Source organism: Poecilia formosa, unplaced genomic scaffold (assembly GCF_000485575.1).
Source record: "Poecilia formosa unplaced genomic scaffold, Poecilia_formosa-5.1.2 Scaffold477, whole genome shotgun sequence".
NCBI classification, from domain to species: Eukaryota; Metazoa; Chordata; class Actinopteri; order Cyprinodontiformes; family Poeciliidae; genus Poecilia; species Poecilia formosa.
Window position 1 is genome coordinate 311,632 of NW_006800416.1, and position 25,158 is coordinate 336,789.

Sequence of the window (25,158 nt, forward strand, 5' to 3'; positions counted from 1 at the left end):
ATATAAACCTCAACAGCAAGAGGAAAATCCGCGTCATGCTGGAAAATGCATATGATCATTCTCAAGAAACTGAGGACAGGTTCCAGTAAGCTGATCTGTTTACTCCAGAAATGAACCAGCACTATCAACATGAGCAGGGTAATAAAACTGATTAACATTTGCTGCAAAGCTTTTATTGTCCCATCAATAACTTGCAAAGTTATTAGTTTGCTTGGAGTAATCATAGTAGAGGGAAATACTTTCGTTAATGGAGCTGGGGATGTTTATTAAATCAGCAGCAGGAACTCTTGTGGTGGTTATAGGAGAGAGCTAGGAATATTTTCAAATGAGAGAATCTGGTCTCTAAACTGCATGTTAAAAACGTTCCTCTGCACCACATACATAGACAATGAAGCCACGTGGGTTGCCATGTTGGCGAAGTTGTTCGTATAGGTTTTGATTCTTTTTTTGTGGGCCAGACGTTTCTCTCTCAGTCATTTGTCAAAACTGTTGTTTTTTTTCCCAAATCCACTTTGACTGGTGCCGATACTTTTAAAAAAATATTACCACCAACATGTTTATGTACTTAACAATGTTATGAGCTTAGACCCCATCATTAGTTTAGTTGTGTTTTGTAACATTTTTATCGAGCTCTTTTGATTTGGATCCAGCAGAAAGAAGCGGAGCGTGTCTCTGCTGCTGTGCTTTCATAGGTTTCCAGTTCACCGTTATCTTTTTGGCAAGAACTAAGACAAAGCAGAAGGATTTATTTTGTTCTCTCTCCTTTGGTGTGGCTCCAAACAGACATAACAATGAATCAAGGGGAAAATCTGTTTGGAAAATATTTTCAACTTTTTTTAATTGTAATTAAAATTTGTATTGATAGGCATTAATAGTTCTTGTTAGAGCTGTCGTTATACAGGCTTATTAACATAGCCATAAGTATTTGCTACAACGTGAAATAATGCACAGCTGCAGGAGATACAGATAAAGATGATTGGAAATCTGTTTATCATGTTCTGCGATCTGTTCAACGTCTAATTTATGATATCGAATACTGATCCAGAAAAGTTCCCTTGATGGGCTTTCTCAATTTTTCTCGTCTTTGTTGTAATCCTTCAGACAATGTAATTCATAAAATGCAATCTCCTCCATGGCGTCCACCCATTCTTCCATAATCGTTTTACTATGTTTCGAAGCGATCCTTAATGCTGGGACCAGAACCACTTTAATAACCCCAAAGTATTCTCTAGGATACATTCAGGATTTGGGATCTGTCCGCTCGTATCAGACTTTTTTGAGATGACATTCCTTGAAGCCAGAGCTGTAGAAAAATTGGTTTTAATAGTGTAGCCATGGCAACACATGCTGAAAAATTAGGAAAACCTCCTCCTTCCTAGTCATACGGTTCATTCAAAGCTCGCACTCACAATTTAGTGCCTTGCTCAGGAACACATCATCACGCGACCAGGGAAGCCGGTATCAAACCTACAACCTTCCGTTTTCAAGATGGATGTACAATGCCAATGTTTTTCAACTGTGGTCTGGCAGGTTTTATTTGTTTCCCTGCTTCAGCACACCTGATTTCAATTAATGGTTGATCAATAGGCTTTTACTGAACTGCAGTTGTCTAAATCACGGGTGTTGAAGCAGGGAAACATCTAAAACATGCAAGATGGCCTCAATGGGCAGAAAACACTTGACTAGATCCGTAGCAGACGTCAAACACCGAGTGAAGTCAGAATTGTGAGTGTTTAGTCTGCGGAGCATTTCAAACATCGATATGGAGAACCACCTGACGCTGCCAGCGAAGCGCACAGCCGGTTTACGTATAACTGGGTAGGAAATGTGTCAGTTCATAAACAAAGGAGAATGATGTTTCTACTGCCAAGGTAAGAATTTCCTCCTTTTTATTCATTGGCAAACACGGCCAGAAAAACCGACTGCACTCTACGTGGTGATAAGTCTAAGTTCGACATGTACTTGTGATAAAAAAGTTTTAGAACCATTCCTCTGAGAGTGTTGGTAAAGTTTTTGCTTGTCCGTCATTCACGATTTGCCGTTTCCTACGCTCATTCATAATTCTGCTCCTGGGAAAGTGGACGCTAATTAAACATCCTGTACTGCTCCGCGAGGCTCCAAAACTCTTTGTCTGGTTGCCTTTGTCAGCTGTCTGTCTGGTATTATGAAAGCCTGAGTGAGCCGTAATCTAATTAGTTGGCGCTGGCCTTTGACCGAAGCTTTGGCAGTCTCAAAGATGCTTGGTGCGTGCAAGAAGTCTAACAGCACGACATTTAGGTGATCTGATTGGATAAACCGGCTTGGATAATTAATTTTTTAATCGCAAAAAATGATTAAGTTCCATTTAGCTCCACAGGTTTTACAAGCTGCATGAGTTGGTGGTAAAATGCAGGTACTCTAAGTGGCATCAAAGCCTGTTCTGTTAGAGAACTGATTTCCTTTAAACCACTAAACTAAAATCCCATTTCTTAATAATAACTGGAACATATGAACTCTCGTCTTCGTTCCAGTCGTTTATGATAATGATTTTGTTTATAATTTCAACAGTGTTTTTTGATTTATGTTCTCATCATACGAGGCACTGTGAATTGCCTCGTTGCTGAAATGTGAAATACAAGTCAACTTACCTTGCCTTTAGTAAAATGACTCCCCTACAGCTTTGGAAAAATGACCAGTTTTTCTGATTTTACTTTTTATAGGTATACATTTGTATAAAATGAACTTTGTTCTTTTATTCCATGAACTACTTACAACATGTCTCCCAAATTCCAAGCAAAAAAATTTAGTATTTATACATTTAAAGAAGATAATAACTTGTGGATGTTGTAAATATCGTAAACTACTCTCTTTCAGTGTTCTGGAAAAGTAGAGGATGAGATTGGTGACATGGAAAGATTATATTCTTCTTGTTGGTTACTGCCTGGCTATTTAGGGCTTTATTGACGATGAGCTGCATTTTCTTTATAGGTATTTCTGTATTTCATAGGTGCTAATGAAATAAATGGGAAATGTCATAATTTCTTATTAAATCAGTCAGAACTTAGAAATCAAGAAGCAATGAATTCAGTCGACTGGACAAAAATAAAAAAGTACAATAAAGACATCACACAACATCACTCAGAAAAAGTTACTTTTTTGAACATTTGCTTCCACTACCCAGTTTACTGTTTAAGTTTTTATAGCGACCAGCAAGCTGAGAGACAGAAACTGGTCTGAAATTGGAGCAAAGGTGATAGAATTTAAAGTAAAAACTTGTGTGAGTTTCTGAAAGCTGAGAAAAGCCAAATGTTGGCAGGATTCCCCTGTACTTCTGCACTGTCTCTATGCTGGCACGTCTTCTGAGTCAACCTTGGGGGTTGCTTTACAGAAGGCCAACCAGAGTCTTCGCTCTTTCACCATATGTGTTTGTGCACTTGGGTCGATGCAACAGTCAGTAAAAGATGAGGATGATTTGGTGGAACGTCTCTTGTATGCAAAACACAAAAGGTATCTTTCTTTAATAAAGCTTTTTTGTTTTGTTTTGTTTTTCAAATGATCACTCAGGAATGAAGGAATTGGAGATTTTCACAAAGAGCACATTCTTGTTAAAGTTAGAAGCTGTGACAAGTACAGAACCTCCTTCGTTCCAGAAGTCCGCGTCATATCGGCAACAAATCGTCCGGAGTTATGAATCTGTCTGTTTCATCCCTGCTGAATCCATGTGACTGACTTTAAGTAGCTGATAATCCCTCACCTGGTCAGACATTTACAGCTATTATGATTCTACCCTGTTATTCGTACCATCTGTCTTTTTCTGAGAAGTTTTTACCCTCTGGCACGTGTGCGCGCCCATTAAACTGTCCTAAATGCTATAATTCTCGAAAGGTGCGTCCATACAAGCAACTCCATCTCATGACATCAACTTCCAGAACAGATGGAAGGATTTAATTTTTAAGCGACTCCTTGGGTTTTGGTCTCTCCACAGAGGAAAGAAAAACAACCTCTCCATAACCATGGCGACACTGTGGTGCTGCCAGAGATAGAGTTTATGGCTTAAGATTCGCAGACATGCCTACAGCTTTGCGATGCTCCGATTTACGGCTGAAGGCGAAGCTTTTAGTCCAGTCGTACGAAGATAACAATGGACTGGAGGGCTATTGAAAAGTACTTCCACATGCAGAAAAAATAAAACAAAAATAGTATTGTATTAAAGTTGCTTTGTTCTGATCACATCAAACTCCCAACAAGTTTTAAACTATTGTTCTGAAGGCTGAAGGATTAACCGGTGAAACCTAAACCCATAACACACAGGACATCAAGCCATCCTTTAATCTGAAGGGACAGAAAATTGCAAATGATACCCAAGTATCACTTTCCTAAAAATGTTTGGTCTTTCCTAAAAAGATTAAAATCATTTGACTGTCGGGTCCTGAATTGTTTTGTAGTCTCAGCTTTGCTTCTGTTTCACTTTAGATTGGTGCTTTCTTAGTGATTCTAGTTAAATGCTTATTTCTTGTGTCTAGTTATTCTCTGTAACTCTAGTTTAATTTTCCTATGTCTAGTTACTTTTTAATGTTTTATGTATTTTCTAGTCCCCAGTGTGCTCTCTCTCGCCCCCTGTGTCACTTCCTGTCTCTCTCCCCTCACTCCTGCAACCCATTAGCTAATCAGTCCAGGTCTTTGTTGAAGCATTCACTCTTCCAGTACTTGAACACTTCTTCTCCTCTTACTCCTGGTTTCTCCTTTTAGATCCTGTTCCCCCAGTGATGCTCCTTGTGCTTTTATTTGTTCCTGATGTTTTTTGTTCTCCCCTGACTCCCTGTCAACCCCATGTTTTGTGTGTTTTTTTGTTTTTTTTTGTGAGCTTTTGTTCATAGTTTTTCATGAAATCTTCAAAATCTACACTCCGCCTCTGCCTCTCTGCATTTGGGTCCTATCCAAAGTCGGTCCTCGAGGGCCGGGATCCTGCATGTTTTAGTTCTCTCCCTAGTGGTAGCAACAACCTCCTCAGCAAGTTAATTTTCTCCTTAGACCTTAATGAGCCATCATTTGATGCAGGTGTGCTAAACCAGGGAGAAAACTAAAACATGCAGGATGCCGGCCCTCGAGGACCGACTTTGGACACCCCTGCTCTAGACCAACCGTCCAAAATATACATTTGAACTTTTTTCTAGACCTTTATTTTACTGGGAGTACTTGTGATTGACCAATGTAAATTAGTACAACACTGTGAAACAGAGGGAAAATGATACATAGCATCGACATTTTCTAGAAAGAACTCAAAAGTGTGATGTGTGATTTGTGGTTAAACCTCTTCAGTGTGAACTTTAGACACTTTGTGCTCAAGTCGTAGTAACTTATCTTCGGAGGTTTACTTCTAATTTGTTTGCACATCTAGGGATTGCTGCGGAGGTCCTGCTGCTTCTGTTTTGTCCTAACATACTTTCTGTGCCCTTGATGTGGCTGTGGCAACCTGTAAACAGCACTGCAGAAAGTTCCAGATTTGTGAACTAAACTAAAAGTTGTCCTCTCAACAGATTCTCCCAAAAGAGCTGTTGATCTCTGCAGCTCCTCCATAGTTACCGTCTGCGTCTTGGTTTCTTTGATTAATGTCATCTGTCATGACTTGATATATTAGCGTAGGTTTTTTTTTATTTTTGAATGATGGACAGATAAGATGATTTTTTATCTTATCTACCAAATAGATATTTCTGTCTGCGGTGTTCTTTGATCTGTTTGCTGCTGTTTGTTCACTTCTGTCCTCTTACAAACCTCTGAGACCTTCACAGGAAGAGCGGTTTGTACTAGGTTTAAATCATAATATCACCACAGATGATTAGCAGAGTGAATGCTGTTGTTTGCACTGGACTTGATTTAGGACTCCAATTGTGAATGGTTTTGTAGCAGAGGTGAGCAGATCAATCCAAAACATCAAAAATATCGATACCAAGTCGATATCGGTATCGAATTGATACCAGCGTGATAAGATTGATACTTCATTTTCAGATTCCCTCTTGAACTTTTATTTTTTGTTTTGTTGTTTCTCACCTCTATCTCACAAAAGATTTTGTTTTAATTTGGTCTCAAATATTTTTTTTAACTTAATTCATTTATTAAAAACACACCCAATTGTTTTTTTATTATTATTTCTATTCATTATGTTAATATGTTTTTAAGGTATTTTGTAGGCATAGATTTTGTCCAAGATCTGTCCTATGTTTCAATAAAATATTTAAGAGGAAAAACTACAGAAACACCTAAAGATTAGGAGTTTGACGTATCAAACTTAAATTTAAAAAAGTATCGGTAATGGTATCGGCGACACTGCCCCTGTGTTTACTTGGTGCCTCATTGATACCAAAATATGTAGTATCGCACATCTCACTGTTGAAGGCAAATAATCACAACTTTTTAAGATTTGAATTTATAATTTTCCCATAAATCTATGCGGCTTTGTGCTGGTCTGTCTTTTAAACCCCGGTAAAATGCTTTGGGAGTATGAATAGTTTTACTAGCCAATGTGAAATAGTTCACTCACACTTGAGCTGGAACTGCTACTTTTTTTGACGCGACTCATGTGTGTACTTAAAATATTTACGGTTACTATGTTTGATCTTTAAAGTCACCTGGCGATACACTGAAGCACCTGGACTTCAAACTGAAAGCAACAGCAGTGAAAATGAAACCAGAGCCAACTCGGAGCCATCTGGGTGCTTTTCATCTCAGAAGGAGCTTGCTTAGCATCTGGTGGCTGAGTAAAATCTGAACGGTCACCTCCAGCTGACTGCACAGCAGAGCCTCACATGCACCAACATTCACACACAGCTGGAACAGCTGCCAAAACAGAGCAGGGGAGCTGGAATTACTACACCAACAGAAGGAGACAAATTTCTGAGATATGCATTACTTCTCCTCGTTTTTACATTGTTAGAACTTAGTATAGTAAAGGTGCATAGTGTAGAATTTAGTGACATCATGAAATGATTGCAGCCAACTAGATTCTTGCCAAAATACTTCATTGTGGATGATTTGAACAATTTGTCTTCCTGACAGTATTGTATTAGGTCAGCACTCAAGACTTAAAGGGGCAGTACTAAGTGTTTTCAAGCCACATGCTGGAATTTTATAGTGCAATCACGTAACTGTGGTTGTAACTTTGGTTGTTGTAAAAATGCTATATATGTATGAAACATGACTTAGAAGAAATTTGACTTGAAATAGGACCTCTGTCTCCTTAAAAAACTCATGTTCTTTCTGAAGCTCCGCCTTCAGGAAGTCATCACGACATGGCTTCTCTATTTAACTTTAACAATGTTTCTACCAGTGTTGCACTGACAAGTACCTTGTATAATGAGCTCGGGTGATGTGCAGTTCCTCAGGTGTTTGCTAATTGCTGCTGGCTAGTCTGAAGGAGCTGAGTGGGGCTTCGTGATGCAGAAGCTTGGATACTGCAACTAGGAGGAGGAGCTTCGTCCTTGAAAGCAGGGCTAGGTTCACCCAGGTGTTTTCTACAGCTGAATGGTAGCCATGGGAGATTAAAGGATTTCTCAAACAAGCTTCAGGTATGTTATGTTTTTAATAAGAGAATAATATTATAACATGACATAAAGCTCGAAAAAGTTGATTTTACAACACAGTCAGGAAGTCCAGTGAATGTCCTGTTGACTATTTACATCCATGATTTGTCAATGAATGATTCTCCTGATGTTTGTAGCATTTAAGACAAGAGGAATGTGGAAAACCATCTGAAATGTTGAAGCTCATCAAGAGCAACATGTCCAGGGTCGTCCAGCTGGAAGATGACTGTCTTCCCCAATCTCAGTGTTTTTGAAGCCTCTAATTGGGTTCCTGTGGGACTTTCCTGAATTTGGCCCTCGTCATCTCTGACCAACTTAAATTTCCCCTGCTTAAAAAAATATTTCCACATTTTACCATTGGTATGTTGTGTTCAGGTTGATGTACATCGTTAGTTTTCAGACGCACATTGGGTTTTATATTTAACTCAAACAAGTTCATTTTGATCTAACTTGTTTCTTTCGCACTTTTGCTGTGTTCCCTGCATACTTTTTGAGGCAAACCTCTTGTCACTGTCTCAAAAAGGCCTGATTGTAAAGTATACTACTAATAGTTAACCTGAAAACAGATTCTCCCGTCTGAGCTGTGGATCTCAGCTTCTCCACAGTTACAAAGACCCTTTTGGGTAATTCTCAGAATAACACTCCCCTTGTTTAGCCACATCCTTGTATGTTAGCAGTTGTGTTTTACTGTTTCCCTCTTCAAATTACGGACTGAATAGAACATCCCAAAATCTCTAAGACACGCTGGAACATTTTAACTCTGATTTCAAACAACTTTCTCCCTGAGCCCGTCTGTTGTGTTTCTTCATCTTCACAATGCCGTTGTCTTTTAACGACCTAAACTGTCTGAAACATTTCATGTTGATGAAAAAGCGATGTTCTCTAGCAAACTTCCAGTTCCGTCCCAGGACAGCTGTGTTTATACCGAGATGAATTTACACACAGATCGACTCTATTTGCTATTGTAATTAAATATCGCGGCATGTTGTTGATTCCATCTAACTGAATCAGTGAAGTTCAATCAGTGAGGATGTTTGTTATGTGGGAAACAGGTGGCACATATGTGGTCCTTCCTCATGGATGATTGCAGCAGATTTCTCTCTGAAAAACTGAGTGAATTGTTTTCTTTCCCCCTCCCCTGAGAAGAACAGATTGCACTGAATAAAATTTTTATTAGCTAGGGGAAAACGTAAGTGCAGGAAGTGGCCGGTCAAGTGAAATGATCTGAAAGGCTTTAAAATGGAAACCAAAACCAGAAAGAGGCGGGAGAAAACTGAAAACTATCGTATAATAGGGGGAAAATGGCCAAAACTAAGCTAATAATAATAATAATAATAAGCTCCAGGGTGCTAAAAGATAACAAAAGCTACATTTGGCTGCTGTAGCCATTCAAAGCGAAGCTGTTGGCAAAAAAAAAGGCCTTCAAAGTCCCTTTCTTAAAAAAACGGAGATTAGAACTGGTCAAAGACCTAAACTGTCTGAAACATTTCATGTTGATGAAAAAGCGATCATTTGACTCCTCCAAGCACAAAGCTATGGTGTCCTATGTACAGTTTGAACACATGAAAGTACATGAAGATGACGTGTTAGAGAAAATACCTTTAAAATGTTCTGTTTCTAACAGGACAGCAACCCAAAACATCAGTAGGTTGGTCCCAGACCAACCAGAGTAAACTAGCAGAGTGGCCCGGTCAGAAACCGGCGATCAAGCCAGATTTGAAGTACCGTATTTCCGCCACATGTTGCGCTATCTGAAAAAATGCCAACGGTTTCTGAAAGGGGAGACGTTGCGCTTTCCAGCCAATCTCAGGTTATTACGGTAATTTCACTCCCACCGTAGCAGGGAGTGAAGTTAATCTGAGTGGCGCGCTTTTAATAGACGGTAATTTGCAAAAATAACTTGCTAATTATCAAAAGTTCCAGTTGTTACGGATAAATGGGCAAATATATTCACTCATAGGACATTTAAAGAACTGCATACAGTTAAAATAAGCAAAAACATTCAGGCGGAGAGTTTACAAATACCGTTTCTGAGGCGAAATCAGCAAACGCAGGGGAGCTGATGAACCCAGTCCAAATGTCCTGAGAAGCGATATCAGTTCCAGGTTGGCAGATGTGGAGCAGTTCTCAGAAATAATGCTTATACAACTAAATATTAGCTCACTTATTTACAGGACAAATCATTCTTCAAACATTTTTCAGTTTAAACAGTACTCTTTTTTTCAACTTTTCAAACAGCCTAATATTTATTTTCATTACTTTCTTCAGATTGAGAACAAACGAGTTCAGTTGTTTGTCCATGGGTTGATTTGTAGCAGAATGTGCTGCATTTCCCGACACTTTTTCTCACTTTTTAAACATAAATACGCAAGTTATCTCTATTCAAACTTGCTGTGTGTGTGGATGCGTGTGCGTGTGTGTGTAACCCTCCACATGGGGGTTTGCAGGCTTAACACAGTGGAGCCGATTCTCATTTCAGCTCATTGCATCTGAATAGCAGAGGCTGCTGGGTACAGTATCTGTCTGTGGGGGGAGGACACCCATCCATCCACAGACTCACACACGCGCACAGTCATTTACAGTGTCTTGCCCTGATTTTCTGTGTGTAATGTTTCCTTGTTTTGAATAATTTCAGCCACGGCCTTATTTTTATTCTAATCCTCTAAGTTTCTGGCTTACCATGAGATCTTATTATCCCTCCATCCCATCCCTCTTTTCCAGCCGACGCCTCAACTGAAATCAGGAAAATGATCACAGACACAATCTCCCAAAGATTAGCAGAACTCCTTGGTCATTTCCTGTTTCTGTGACAGTTTGGAGGATGCCGTCACTCTCCTCATGAACTCCCTCCTTCACCTCGTTCCTCAGTCCCTCCCTCTGACTAGCCAATCGGACCAGACAGACTTGTCTGGGTATGAAATGAGCGGGCAGTGGGAGGGGTGTGGATGACCAACTGGACAGGACCAAAACCCCTGCCAGCCAGACCGGAGCTGAGAGGCTGAGAGAATCTGAACCAAGATTTGGCTGAGGAAAACACGTTGTCCTTGTTTGTCAGTGAAAGTGTCTGAATTAATCTAATTTCTTTCTGGCTCCTCAAGGGTTTACATCCCTGCAGGTGTAGAGGAGGGAAATTGAGACACAAGAGGAGGAGATAAACAGGAGTAGGAGGGGGGGAAGCTATCAGACTGAGCAGATGTCAGCTTGGCTGGTTCAGACTGGCAGCTCAAACCCGCAATGCTAGCAGGGGGACGGAGGTTTTCTGACCTGGAGATGTTAGTCGGCATGGAGGACGAGCATGTGGACAGCGCCAGGAGCCGAGCTGGGAGCTGCGTGGAGTTTCACAGCCTTAAAGTAAGTTGGCTTTTCCTCTTTTACATTGGATGAACTTCAGACTGAAGATCAACAAGTGGTTTGGGAAACACGTTCAGATTTCTCATCTTTAACGAGACAAAATCTTTGGATAACGTTGTGTTGACTATGGTTCTTTTTAAAAATTTAAATCCATTCTTCTATAAAAGACAAAGTAAAATGTGTCTTTTGGATAATTTGTTAACAGCACTTTACAGCGTAATTTCTTTTTCAGTAAAACAGAGAATACATACGGTATTTAGGTATTTTAACTCTTTTTTTTTTTTCTTTTATTCGACCACGTAAGTTGGTTAAGAACAACTTCTCATTTTCAACAATGACCTGCCCAAGAAGTGTCAAAACACAATACAGTAGTAGTACATTATACAAAAGAATAACAACAAAAAGTACAACCAAATTCATCCTGACTAAATGTACTGTATGCACCGACTTTTCAAAGCAGGTGAAATGTTACTGTGGGAGATTAATGCTAATTAATGATCATGTATTTAGTTTTAGTTGTGTTTAAAAGGAAAAAAAACTGGTTAAAAGCTACTGAAACAGTTTTGCAAGGTTGTGTTAAGGGATAAAGTGTACAGGATGGTATCATCAGCATATAGATGGACACAGGAGCATGAACTATGTCACTGATGTAGATTTTGAAGAGTTGGTCCAGTGTTTCTCAACCCTGGTCCTCACCGCCCCCCTGTCCTGCATGTTTTAGGTATTTCCCTTCTGCCACACACCTGAATTGTATCTCTGGGTGATTAACAGGCTTCTGCAGTACTTGATGGTCATGCAATCATTTGAATCAGCTGCTCTGGAATAGAGGCACAGCTACAACATGCAGAGCAGGGGGGAGGTGAGGACCTCCCCCCTGCTCTGCATTGAGAAACACTGAGAAGCTCTGGGTTGAGAAACACTGAGTTGGTCCTAAAATGGACCCCGGAAGACATGGACGAGGGTTGAACTGGCAACGTTCAGCTCGCGCCAACGGAAAACAACCCAGGACGTAGCTCTTAAACCAAGCCAGAGATTTTTCTGAGAGATCTATCTCCTGGAGTCTGCTAAACAGACTGTTGTGGTTTAAAGAATCAAACGCCTTAGCCAGGACAACACACACAGCCACACAGTATATTTTTTTTATCAGTGGTATTCATGTTGAACACTTTAAGTGTTAAAGAGATACACCCAAAGCCCATCATTCAATCACTTTGGAGAAACAAGGTCAGATGGAAAGAGGCCAATAGGAATTTAAGTGTAAAGCGTCACCCTCTGCATAGAACATACCGGCCAAGTCTCTCGTTTTGGCCAGGAAACTACCGTATTTTACCTCTCTTTCCCGCTGTGCTCCTGTATTAGTATTTTCCCATAAATTCAGCAATTACGATAGCAGCATAACAGCTAAAACTTTCCCGTATTCTCAAATCCAAAACTTGACAGGTATGGTAAGGAGTGGGATGACCACTGCTGATTTCCAGTCTTGGGGAAATTTACTGAATTAAATAGAAATGTTAAGTGACGGTTATGGCAACAGCGCGTGCTGCAGACTTCAGAAGGACAGGATAGAGTCCAACCCAGCAGATTTGTGAGGCGTCAGCTATAGAAATTCTCCTTGTTCCTGTAGGAGTTGACGTGAGACGGGAGGGTTGCTTGAAGGAAGTAAATTTGCTGTTGAATAACAGTGGGTTGACAGCAATGGTGGAAGTGGCAATAAAGAAGGCTTGACCAGACGCAATAAAATGTTTCGTAAGGATATTAATCATTGTGGCTTTGTCTGACATCGAAATCTCTTCAGACTTTATTGCATTGTGAAGATTTGTGTTTATTTTCCATGTTTTTAATTGTCTCCCATAACTTTTGGGGGGACTTTTTTTTTTTAAACAATATTCAGGATCTCATTTTCTAATTGCGCACAACTACTTCTGAGTTGTCTAAAAGATTGCCAGTCAGATTTGGTCTAGGGTGCCATTGAGAGCGCTTGAGACAAATTAATACAGTTAGTTCTGATCCAGGGACTGAAGAACTTTTTTATTTTAGGAAGTTGTTTGTCCAAGATGAAAACAAACATATTTTTGAAATAACACAAAGCACTCTTGACTGATCCAGGTTAGTTTTATCACGATAGAGAAGCGACATTGTGCTCAAATGGATAATCCAATCCGTAATGTCCCACAAGGAATGGACTTTTTCGATGTTAGTTTACAGAATTAAAAAAAATATATATATCATTAGTTATTAAAAATGTTTTTTTTTGGGTGTGCTGTGGTGGCGCAGGGGTTAAGCACAACCCACATATGGAGGCCTTAGTCCTCGACGCAGCTGTCGGAGGTTCAATTCCCGGCCTTGGCGATCTTTGCTGCATGTCTTCCCCCTTCTCTCATTACCCACTTTCCTGTCAATTCACTGTCAAATAAAGGCCACTAGAGCCAAAAAAATCTTTAAAAAAAAAGGTTTTTAATGATCATGAGCCGTTCATTAATTATTTTTACTAAAAACAAAGGTGACGTCAACACTTTGTGTGCAAGAGAGCAATCCCTGCAAAACAAGGTTGTACCATTTAAAAACAAAGGCAAAAATGACTGATGGCGAGTTAACATTTTGAAACTTCCTGCAGCGTCTTAAATGAGCAAATGATGGCTGTTACGTCGCTAACTGTAAACAGCAATCTTCGTGTTCTCTAAATAATGTAGGACCATTAAGAGTCATGCTGCATAAAACCGAGCTGAGCTTTAAATCTCAACTCTAAGGGATAAAATTGGTTACCGACACTACTCAGTAAGATGTCAACAATTAGACACAAAACACACAACATTCCTAGGGAAAGTTTGAGCAAACCTTGTTAAACTAACTAAAAAAGAAAAGCATGTACTGTATATAACAACATAAATACAGGATAAATTAAACACAAAGAAACAGTAAAACTAAATTTAAAAGCTGTGGTGCAACAGTTTCAGCTCTTTCTCTAACCGTTTTACTTTTGAGCGCTAAATGTTTCTTAGCGTTGGTAGCCAAACTATGAAAACAGATTTTTGTTAAGATTGCACATTCCTTTCCCAACAGAAGTTACATCACGCATGATTAAGCGAGAAAAATGAATGCACCGTGCCATTACGGACACATGTTGGAAAATCTCACCGAAAAGCACTTTTGTTTCATAATGCTGGACTCACGGTGTGTGTTTTGTAAGCTGATACGAATCTCCTCAATTCAATAAAGTACACCTAATCTAGGCGGCATTTAGGCAAATAAGTCCTGTTGTTATTACTACCACTTCTCTGCGCTTCACTTAAAACCAGCAGACCAAGAAAGATCTACAGGTGATTGGAAAGAGTGGACCTCGGCCATGTTGCCAGATGTTCGAGCTGTTGGTAAGGGATCGGTCTGAGCCGCGCGCGTTGTTCTCCCGGGTCTGATATGTTTTAATGATCTCATACCTGTAACACTGGGATCTGCTGCTTCCTGGAATGAGATAATCACACCGCTTAATAGTACGTGAAGTAAAATTTGTAGAAAACATCTGTTTCTTTGTGAATTGGTTGGCGTTGCGAGGATTTTCTCTTTCCTGACCTCTGGTTTTTACTTAATTTCACGTGACTTTTCAATTCACTGATGATATTAAGCCATTAAAATGAATTTGCTTAATTTTCTGCTGAGCAAACCAAAGTGAGCTTCATAGCTGGAAATTACAGCCTGCTTGTTATTTTACCATCAATGGTTCAGTATGTAGCATAAATACCAAACAGTAGCTACATTACCCTACAAATGCAGTTACTGTCGCAGCTACCATCAAAGAATGACTTTCTATGATTTCTAAACAATGGTGGACAGCTTGTTGTGTAGGAAGGAGATGAATGGCTAACTGCTGATGATATCAGTTTTATAACCACTTAACTCTGAGTTAATTGACGTCTGATTACTGCTAAACTTAACGTTATTCATCCCCTTGACAGATTTAGAATTAACACCAGTGAAACACTATTATATTTCCACTACTACATTTTTAAAAAATCATTTGTCTGTTGTAATAAGCTCCAAGTGTTAGGGGCTGAAGGTCCTCCTTGGCATTATCCTAATATTTTAGTTTCTGCACAGATTCTCTAACGGATTAAAGTAAAGAACAATCTGAATCTACCAGAAACTGGAATAATTTTGAATCTATCTTTATTGTTGTGGCAACACTTCCCCTAAAACACATTGATGCTGGTATACCAGAATCTCCCCAATGAGAGACAATAAAGGATATTTCTATTTTATTCTGTTCTGTTAATCTTTACGAAGATGCTACGCTAACATTAGCATGATTCTTCTCCGTTTTGATATGACTTGTTGATGATTTGACTCTGACTGTTTTCTTTGCAGTTGTAGTTGACTGTGTAAGGAGAAACTTATGTACATTTTTCTCTTGTTTTATTGGCTGGTAAGAGTTTGGAATGACGTAAATGTTTATAATTTGCGTCACAGTAGCGTGCAGCCTTGTTGGTTGAACTTTGGAAGATTGTGCCCTTAAAGTAAAGTGTGAACTGGGTCTGGGCCTCTGAGAATTTCTGGTTTCCGTGTGTTGTAGTTAAATACCATTTTGGATTTAAAGACCTGAAACTCGCAAGCACCCAGCTCTCTGAGAAAGGAGTGCATCACTTTAGACATGCTTGAAAACAACACAGCTGAGCTTGCAGCGGAGGAGAGCTATGAAGCCAAGCTGTGTGAGTCAGAGGTCAGTGAGGGAATGAAGATCTGTTTGTGTTCAACACAGCACACAGATACTGTGAGGCATATGTCTGCTTCGATCACACACACACACACACACGCACACACACACGCACACACGTATAAAGAGCAAGCCATGAAGTTAAGTGTATCATTAAAGCTATCTCGTGACTCCTTCAGGTGTATCATTATTGCGGCTTAAGTCATAACAAATCCGACCGTGCCGATGCAATGTGTATGCATTTAGGGATGTATTGTACCTGTGGCCCTCCGACCTCAATCACTGTTTTCAGCCTTGTGAGTGAGATCAGAAGGTTTAGCATCCATATGGAAGTACAGATTAAATGCATGTGCATAAAGCTTGTGTGGTCAAACAGGAACTTATCTGTAAGTTCCTGTTTGACAAACAGGAACTTACAAGGAATTTATCTGTAAGTTCCTGTTTGACCAGAGAACTGAGGCCATTGGTTAAGTGCTGGTTGTTTTGGAGAGGATCTCAAACTGTATTGATTTCTAGGTCAATTTAATTTAAGTTTCTTACAAATGCTGGAGGTGGGGGGCATTTATCAAATGTAAGAGGAGGGCTCCAAAATAAATTACATCAGCAGGGATTCACGCAAAAACATTCAAGTCCGGGTGTGTGCGCGAGAAATGTTCCAGGTGGATTTGGAATATTATGTTCTAAGTCTGTCTGTTTAAGGAAGAATCCCACTAAAGTCCTCCAGAGGCCAAACAAATTGAGAAACTAAGAGTTCGGCTCACATTCTTTGGTGGTGAGACTCAAATGTTCCCAAACTAAGACTTGGTGTCATGACTGGCATGAACCATGCAATGCTTAACAAAAGGGCTCTTATCCATCTGTGTTCTTTTTAATATAACGTAATGCATTACACAAACTGGCATGTTTATGTTTATATTTAGTTGTACACCAACAAATCTGATCTCTGCGCATAAAAGACACAAAGAATGTCATTATGAAAAAGCAGCAACCCTTAAACATACACCCAGAGCTACAGTGGAATGGTTTACATCAAAGTATGCGAATGTATTTAAGCTCCCATAGACTTGGCCGTTCTTGAGACAGGTGTTTGGTGGCTGCCGTGGTGGAGAAGAAACATACCTGGGCGCCCAATCATCAGACCTGATGGCATCCATTTGGATTGTGAGAAATGAAGGAATTTCTCAAGAAAACTGTAGGCAACAGGTAGGCTCAATGAAATCTCAACTGTCCGCAGACAGTGAATTCGCACAGCTCACAGGGTACGCCTTTTGAATGGCCTAGTCAAAGTTCAGAGGTTAAACTAAATGAGTCAGTGTCAATACTTTAGGATTTGCTGTACACAGATGCTCTGCATTCCAGCATGCTGACGCATAATTCAGCCTCTAAATGAGCAAAGCAAAAACTTGCTGCTAAGTATCGATTCAGGCTGAATGCTAAAGAATGCAACACTTCTCAAAATATTAAATTTTTTAAAACCTGAAAGCCAATCAGCAGTGTCCTGTCTTATTTTAGCTGAATCTTTGGGCTAATTGTATAGTCACAAGACTATTTAGTATGGGAGGTTTTTTTGATAGACCGGTGTGAGATAGGCAAAACTGGAAAAAAAATAAAATAAAAAATACTGTTTTTGTGTGTGGTCACAGCTTGAGTCATACGTCTCAGGGTGCAGAGGTCGCACTGGTGATACGGATTAAAGTTAGCAAAGAAAAAAGGCCTGAGACATGACTGGCATCTGAAGGGCGGTAAGACTCGACATGCTGAGGACTCCAGTCTCCAAAGATTTGAAACTTGAGGGGTGCAAAAACACGCCGGTGTTGCAATCTGACCCGTGAAAAACTGCAAATAATAACAAACCTGAACGGGGCTGGCACTGAGCAAGCAAACCTCACAGCTGACTTTCATTTTGTTCTGGAAGACCTGACAATCATCTGTCCGTGAACATTCTCCGGCTGGTCCGGATCTGACAGGATTCTTGTTTGGAGAAACCTGGAGACTTGCTTTCTAAAACGTCAGACGTATTTGTTTTGAGACTTGACTTGTTTTTCTTTCTCCCCAACAGGACGTGACCTGTTGAGAGTTCCTTAGGAAACCCAACACATTGATTGAGACATGGCTTATAAGCAATAACTTCATAGAAACTGTTGCGGCCTTTCATCAATCTCACCAAGGTTATATGGTTATTTGCAACCAGCCTGAAACCCAGGATTTTACACTAAGACCTTAAGTCTCACAGTAATTATTAAAGTTAAAATATAACTGAACAAAAGAACTGAAAAAACACAGCTTATGTGGAAGAGTTTCCAGAAGAAAACGTATGTCTTAAGAGGACATTTGCAGCACATTTGAAACAAAACAGCTTCCAAAGTGAGGGCATTTGGCCATCATGCACAGCAGCATGTTAAATCGGGTTGAAATTAAGACCTTCAAGACTTGAGAACTGTGGTAGAACTTCACGTTGAGTTGTTTTGTTACCCTGGTAGATGTCATTTCCCTTCATAAATTGCAACTGTTTGTTGTTTGCTGATCAAACTGGGGAACCTGTCTGTTTAAACTGTCCTCGCTTGGATCTGTGCTAAACTGGGATTTTATCCGTTTCGTGATCAACCGGTGTGTTTTATTTTTTACTGGAATTTCTCCCGGCTTATGGGTGGCCCTAATGCGGCTTCCTCACATGTCGTCTTCAGAGCTTTGCTTCTCCAGAAACCGAAAGAGCAAAGGATTCAGTGTCAGCTTGCATTCCCTTTGACTTGGCTTCAGAAAGTCTTCGTGACACAGCAGGTCATGAAGTGTAAGGCTTCAGCGTGGCGGCAGGAGGTATTATGTTGGCTGTAAGGTTGGGTTGGGGGCCGCGGAGGAGGTGGGAGGATTATGTCCCTTTGATTTGGCATTCCCAAGTTAGAGAGCATGAGGAGGAGCCAAGCAGGTGAAGGGAAACGAGAAGTGTAGTGGAGAGATAGTCGTAGAGGAAGGAATGAAAAGAAGGAAATGTTACAAGAAAAATGGGGATAATGTTTTTAAAGAGATGGCTTTGGGAGGTCTTACCCCGCACTGCTGCCCCCCTTTAGGACGTTTTACACCTGCTGGGTGAGAGGTGGCTCCCTCTGCTGCCATGACTGCAGACTATTCCGAGCAAAACATTTGGACTGAACCTTTACTTATTGGTCATGGATGACCAGGACAGTTTGTTCAGCGCCCAATGACACTATGAAGAATCAAAGTCATGCAGCACAAGAATTTAGTCTCTTTCCAGAAGAATGTTGCATTAAGGGTGCAGTATGTAACTTTTATTTTTTTTTAAACCCTTTTTTTTGTATATATTTGTTAAAACTATAACCATGTTGTGATGACATGAGACAAATAATCTGTGAGAATATCTAACTCCTCCCTTCTGAAGAAATGCCAACCAAAAACAACCAATCAGTGCCAGGAGGAGGGTCTTAGCGCCATAGGTCATCCTCTTGTACCCGCTGCTACATGTGCTAGTGGAAGAGAAGCAGCAGGCAAACGGCTTATCCGCCATGCTAACTAGCCTAAGCATTCACAACATGCTTCACTAGCCGTGGCATATGGAAGAACAAAGGGGGTGTGGGATGAGTAGTGCAACACAAAGGCCTGGTTGACAGCGTTAAGACCCGCCTCCTGGCTCTGATTGGTTGTTTCTAGCTAGCGCTAGGAGAAGGCAGAGGAGCTTGATTTTTTTTTTTCACAGATTATCGCATAGCGTACTGTTACAGTTTCAGTAATTTGTTCTCCCTGAAACAACTCTGAACTACAGTGATGAATAAGTTTTGCTTTCAGCTGTACAAAGGACTAATTGATGTTCTGTAAAACCAAGAATGCAAATGAATGCGCGATAAGCTTATTATGTGGTTTGCAGAGAAAGGAGACGAGTGTAAAGCACTTCCCATATGCTTTAAATATAGGAAGTGTAAAAGCTGTTTGGTTGGCGCTCTGCACGGACCACAAGATAATTGGTTTGATGCAAACACGATATTTTGAACAGATCAATCTGCTGTTCTAGGTAAAAGTAAGTAGATTTCTTAGAAAGACGAGGCGATCGATTTTTTTTAATATTTTTTTTTCATATGTGTATACATTCAAACCGCACCAGAGTTGACTGCAGCCAAATCGAGAAGCTAGGCTTTTAGGCCGACCAGAGTTAGCTTTTTTAACTATTTTTTTAGTTTGCATCAGAGGTCCACAAACAAACCCAGACTTTCCAGGCAAATGAGCTAAAGTTGCCGACACCCTGGTTTCAAAAAAACCTCTAACTTTCCCTTTAAGGGGCCACACAGTGAGTGAGGAAGTTAAGCAAATGGGATGACAACAGACAAAAACAGATGAAAACAAGAAGGAGGGAGAAAGTGATTCATGTATAACTTCACATTATCAGGGAGAGGAAATCTCTGAGATGGATTGCAGAGGAAAGAATGAGGTACAAAATAGGAACCATAGATCATAATATATTTTAATGCACACTGGAAGAAAAAAAAAGTATTGCAGTGCAGCAAGAAAGAAATGCTTTTTATAGCACAGCAGGATGTAGGTCAGCTTTAGGATGGGAGGTTTTAAACCCTACAGATGTTCCTCTGTTCCTACTCGACAGCACAAACACAGCTTAGCTGCATTATAATAATTGCAAACATAATTTTCAAAATGTTCGACGTCCACACCTATTTATGTATTTTTTTCTTTCTAAATCTGACTAATACATCCTTGTAGAGGCTTAGTTGCGAATTATCGCACAGGGTTTACTCCAGATCAACACATCTTGAAACTTCAGCACATTACAAGATGAGCATCTCATTTTTGCTACAGCTTCCTGTTTCGATGCTGTCTCACACCATTTTTTATGTTTTATTTTTGAAACCAGATGTCTCATTAACCATCAGCGACACAATCTTGTCCAGCAGACAGTTTTCTGCAAGACTGATAACGGTGTTGTCGTCTCGACTCGACTTCAGAAATGTCACCGACCCGATGTGAGTGGCAGCTGCAGCCGTGCAGAGATCTGCGGGCGCAGATATGAGTCGTGGTTAATGGGTAGAGCTTGCCGCCATCAGATTAAATCTTCTGGTTAATTGTTTGACTGACAGGAAGGAGTCGGCGAGACATGACAGCCTTGGCAGATATGCATGCCTGTTTTTTTTTTGTTGGCTGCAGAAATGACAAGAGATAACAATAAAAACAGAAACTTGCAAAGTTTTTGTGAAGATTTGCTGTTGCTTCTGAAGTCTGCAGCTTTAAAGATGTGCAACATAAGCGCTTGTGGTCAGCGCAGGTTTTGGCGCTATCCTGCAGCTAGCATAGCTTGATTGTTGTGAATGCTAATGCTAGTTAGCATGACCACTGGTGATGGCAGATCTTCCTGTAATTCTAAGTTGTTTCTCAGACATTAGCACATTTAGCAGTGAGTGCAAGTTTGATTGACAGCGCTAAGACCCTCCTCTTGGCTCTGATTGGTTGTTTTGGGTCGGGAGCCGTGAATTTCTCCAGAAGGTAGTAGCAGCTCAGGGAGGAGGCGGAGGAGGTCGAACTTTTCACAGATTATCTATCTCATAATAAACTGTCATGACATGGTGACAGTTTTGGAAAATATGTAAAAAAAAAAATCCTTTATAAAAGTTACATACTACAACTTTTAAGAATTGTATTTAACCCTGCATAGTGGTCACTACAGTGGACAGCTGTCTAAAAGCCATTTTCTTGTGTTTCTTGTGGATTTTTATGGTATAAATACACACAGACCACTCAAGTGGACACTAATGCATCATAAAATACACCATCAACTACTGGCCATCAGCTGCAAATGTTAGAAATTATTTTTGTTGAAGCCAATATTCAGACAAAAAAGCACACCATCTGACCCGGTCCCTCCTTCTACTGTGGACAACTCTTGCAGGTAAAAAAAATATTGTGACATCAGATAACCCCTAATGAACAATACTACTGATGTATTTTTCAAATAACGTTGTATTTGGAGAAAACTACAATTGATCACCTAAAAGAAATAAAAACAAAAAAAATTTTTTACAAAATGTTTTTTCCTACCTTTTTATTATGCCTTAGGAAAATAAAAAAAAAATTGGAAAAAAAATCCTGACAGAAAGGATCATAATTCATGCATGAAAGGGTTAATAAAAATGTGACTGTTCGATTAAAAACGCTGCAAATCATACAACAGCTCTTCGCTTGGATGACGTGGTCTTCATCAGATACCATTCTCAGATGCAGCTCTCCACATGCTGATACCGAGACGGCTGAGAAACAATAAGCCAAGAGAATCGCTGAGAAAAACTGAAAGTGGATGAAAACAGAAGCGCTCCGGGCTAATTTTAGATCGAGGCTCATTAAGAGACTAAACTATTTCTCATCCGCGGTAGCTATGAGACTCTGCTATGGCAACAAAGGCTTTAATTGCTTCTACGAAAAACTCTCACATCTGCCTTTAAAGGCGTGTGTGTGAGTGTGTGTGTGTGTCTACCTGCGTCCTTTGCCCTCTCGTGGACTCCGGCCAGGAAACACACCGACATGTCAATTAGTTGTTTTTTTTTCTTCTCTTCAGTGAATCGTTTCCCTTTTCTGTGTCCATCCAATTACAAAAATGTCCCAATAGGTTTGACATCTAGGTGCGTTTACTTGTAACAGTCAACCACTTTTCATTGAAAAATAAAACAAAAAAGCCTCCCAGTAGACTAGAAGGTCGACTCTAACTCTGACTCAGAAGAAAATGAATACATTTCTCAAGAACATCAAACAACAGGGAGCAAGAAGTTGGAATCAGCGGACATTTAGTCCCCGTACGCGGCGTGCCGGAGCAATTATTTGAGGCTCGAGTGTCGTGTCCAAACTACAAATCTTAGACACGAGTTTTCGCCTTTGATAACAACAACAAGGCACAGGACGTCAACGAGCTCCACTGCAAACGTCACAGTGTTTCAACTTACAAAAGAAGAGCAGAAACCTATGAACACGAGCCACAAAAAAAAAAAAGAAGAATCTGAGCTCAGTCGAGTTCACGTGAAAAACGAGAGCAGGTGAAGTAACAAAATGACGACTGGACCTCTTTCATTCGCCAGCTTCAGTGCTTTTCCTGGGAAATTACTTTTCAACAAAACACACCTACACACACACACACACACACACACACAAAAATACAGTGTTGTATTTTGCATCCTGTTTTTTCCATTCAGTTAAACATAACAGTGACTGACACCATCATGGCTGAAAGGAAAAAGTTCATAGTAGCAACAAAACTAAAAGAAATGCCCCCCCGCCCCATCCCGTCCAGCTGGGGTGAGTTTTATCTTTTACTTCACTTTCTACACACTTCCGGCTACACGGACTGTTTGGCCTATTTTCAGACGTGTGCGTGGGAAACGTAGCGCAAAGTGAAGCGCGTGTGCCGTGCCGTCGGTCTCTCGTTTTCAGAGCGCGTTGGGAGCTTTTCCAAGCGATGCCTATCTTGTTATTTCAGTGTCTCTTTCTGAAATGTTGCTGTTGTCGAAGCCGAGAGCTGGAATCCGTTTCTTTGGAAGGAAGCGCAAAGCTACGAGTCACTTGAACTTCAGATGAAACCTCTCCGCTTTATTCAGAAGAGCGAATCTGTGGCAGCTCGATTTCACTGCATATTGCTACTTTTTTTGTGTGTAACAATATCAGAATTACAACTGTGGCATCTCCATCTCTTTGAGTTTGCAAACTCAAAGTGCCAGTAGTTTTTATGAGTCCGTTCAGATTTTCTGGAAACTTGGTGTGTAAAATGTTGTAAAAATAAAAACAACAAACAAACAAACAAAACAAAACAACTTTTTTAATTTTTATGGTTTTGCTTTGTCGGTGTTTCATGCCAAACAGCAGCCATGATACCTGGACAAATGCCATAATGCAGCTTTTAAAAGTCCTCCAAACCATCCATCCATCGTCTCTTCCCGCTTATCTGTGCAAAATCACATTGGAGCTGGTGCCCAATTCCACAGGAATGTCCAGAGTTAATATTAAAGATCTCACTTAACCCAAAGTAGAAATAAATAGACATCTTTGCTCTCTCACAGTGGGGGAAATTGGGGAAAAACAAATGTATCATCAGTGTTTTGTTTTTTTCTCTCTCTGAAGCTTAAATATAAGGTTTTGTGCAAAAAAATTGGAGTTGTAATTAACCAACCTAACTTTGATGGAAATGTTTTGAGAGGAAAAGGTGAAATAATTTGGTGTACCTACATGAAGGTCAACCCTGGGATTGGCTGACAGCTCCTCTCCTCTAAAAGTCTTCCTCATGTTGGACTTCGGAAACTAATCGCGACTTGCACCAAAACTAATCTTATAGTGGATTAGCATCTGCAGCATGTGCACAAAGATAAAAAAAAAACAGCAAAGTTTACAGGGAAAGTTACAAGTATTTGGTCATGGATTAATAATATATGGATTGATAAAACACCTCAGCTCCTTTTAAAGCCGTGATGATCACTGTATTGATCGCAGTATGAAAGACTGTCCTGTTTAATGCTATTTGTATGGGACGTTCTAATGCACTGCTACGATAATCTACCGCGATTTCTCAAGGTTTTTTGGGACTTTATCTTAAGGGATTCAAATTAACGCTTGCACTGATTGCTTAAGCGACAAACTAGTGTGGGAAAGAAATTTAAATTTTTGTCTCGCCAATTATTTTTTATTTACAAACACAAGCTCGTATTATTTTGGTGGAGTTCAATCAGATTAAACAAGTGCCATCTGTAAAACTCAGTGGGTCTGCTAAAGTATTTTTACTGGGCGTTTTAATTGCCATTCAGGGCACAAAATAACCTTTTGTTGCTCTTTGCATGTGCCAGGCACCGGGGCAATATTCATGTTTTCACACTAAAAAATACGACTCTCACGGATTTGGCCAGAAACTGAACCTACTTTACATTTTATCAAATAAGATCTGCTGTGGAGAGGACGTTATGCTTTCTTTTATTCTTACAAATGTCTTCATGCATGTGTTGGTATGCATATAGAGTACCTATAAGAAAGTAGTCACTTTCCACAAATATGGAACAAAGAGCCAAAACCCTGAGTGCCTTTAATCTAGATTAACCCCTCCACCTCTGTTTAGAGTTGCTCTTGAAACATAATCAATGAAATATTAATCAAAATTCTGATGTGTAACGACAGCAAAATGTAGCCTAATGTTTCAGTTGTGTGTCCTGGGACTTTGTCTTTTTGTGTTTTTGTGGTGTGAAGCACTTTGCAATACCTTGTTGCTGAAAGGTGCTACAGATTAAACTTGATTGATTGATCGATTGATTTTTACTTAAAAAAAAATTCAAATGTAAGCACAAGGCAAGGTGTGCTGAACAATCGCTGGTCAACTAAGCTTTTCAACATGTTTAAGATCAAAGTCATGTTGGTTCACATTTTCAATGCTGTCCTTTGCCGCATTGGATTCGATCGCTACTGAAATACTTCCAAAAACCAAACTGTAAGATGCCGTTTGATCATTTAGTTTGTGTTTTGTCGAAGACATTTGAAGCATCATTTTGTAGCTTTGAAAAAAAATCCTCA

The 25,158-nt window shown here is 40.0% G+C and overlaps 2 protein-coding genes across 3 annotated transcripts in view; one reads left to right on the forward strand and one right to left on the reverse strand.

Moving 5' to 3' along the window:
- Positions 1 to 25,158, reverse strand: part of rnf17 (ring finger protein 17) — a 110,661-nt gene that overhangs the window by 63,479 nt on the left and 22,024 nt on the right. The gene's annotated exons all lie outside the window — the stretch shown is intronic.
- Positions 10,580 to 25,158, forward strand: part of LOC103156389 (rho GTPase-activating protein 20-like) — a 67,553-nt gene continuing 52,974 nt past the window's right edge. For both annotated transcript variants that reach the window (XR_001659676.1, XM_016664320.1), the window contains exon 1: positions 10,580 to 10,907. Coding sequence is in view for 1 of the 2 variants with exons in the window: in XM_016664320.1 (XP_016519806.1) it covers positions 10,791 to 10,907 (117 nt within the window). In the remaining variant the exon portion in view is untranslated. The remainder of the gene's footprint in view (positions 10,908 to 25,158) is intronic.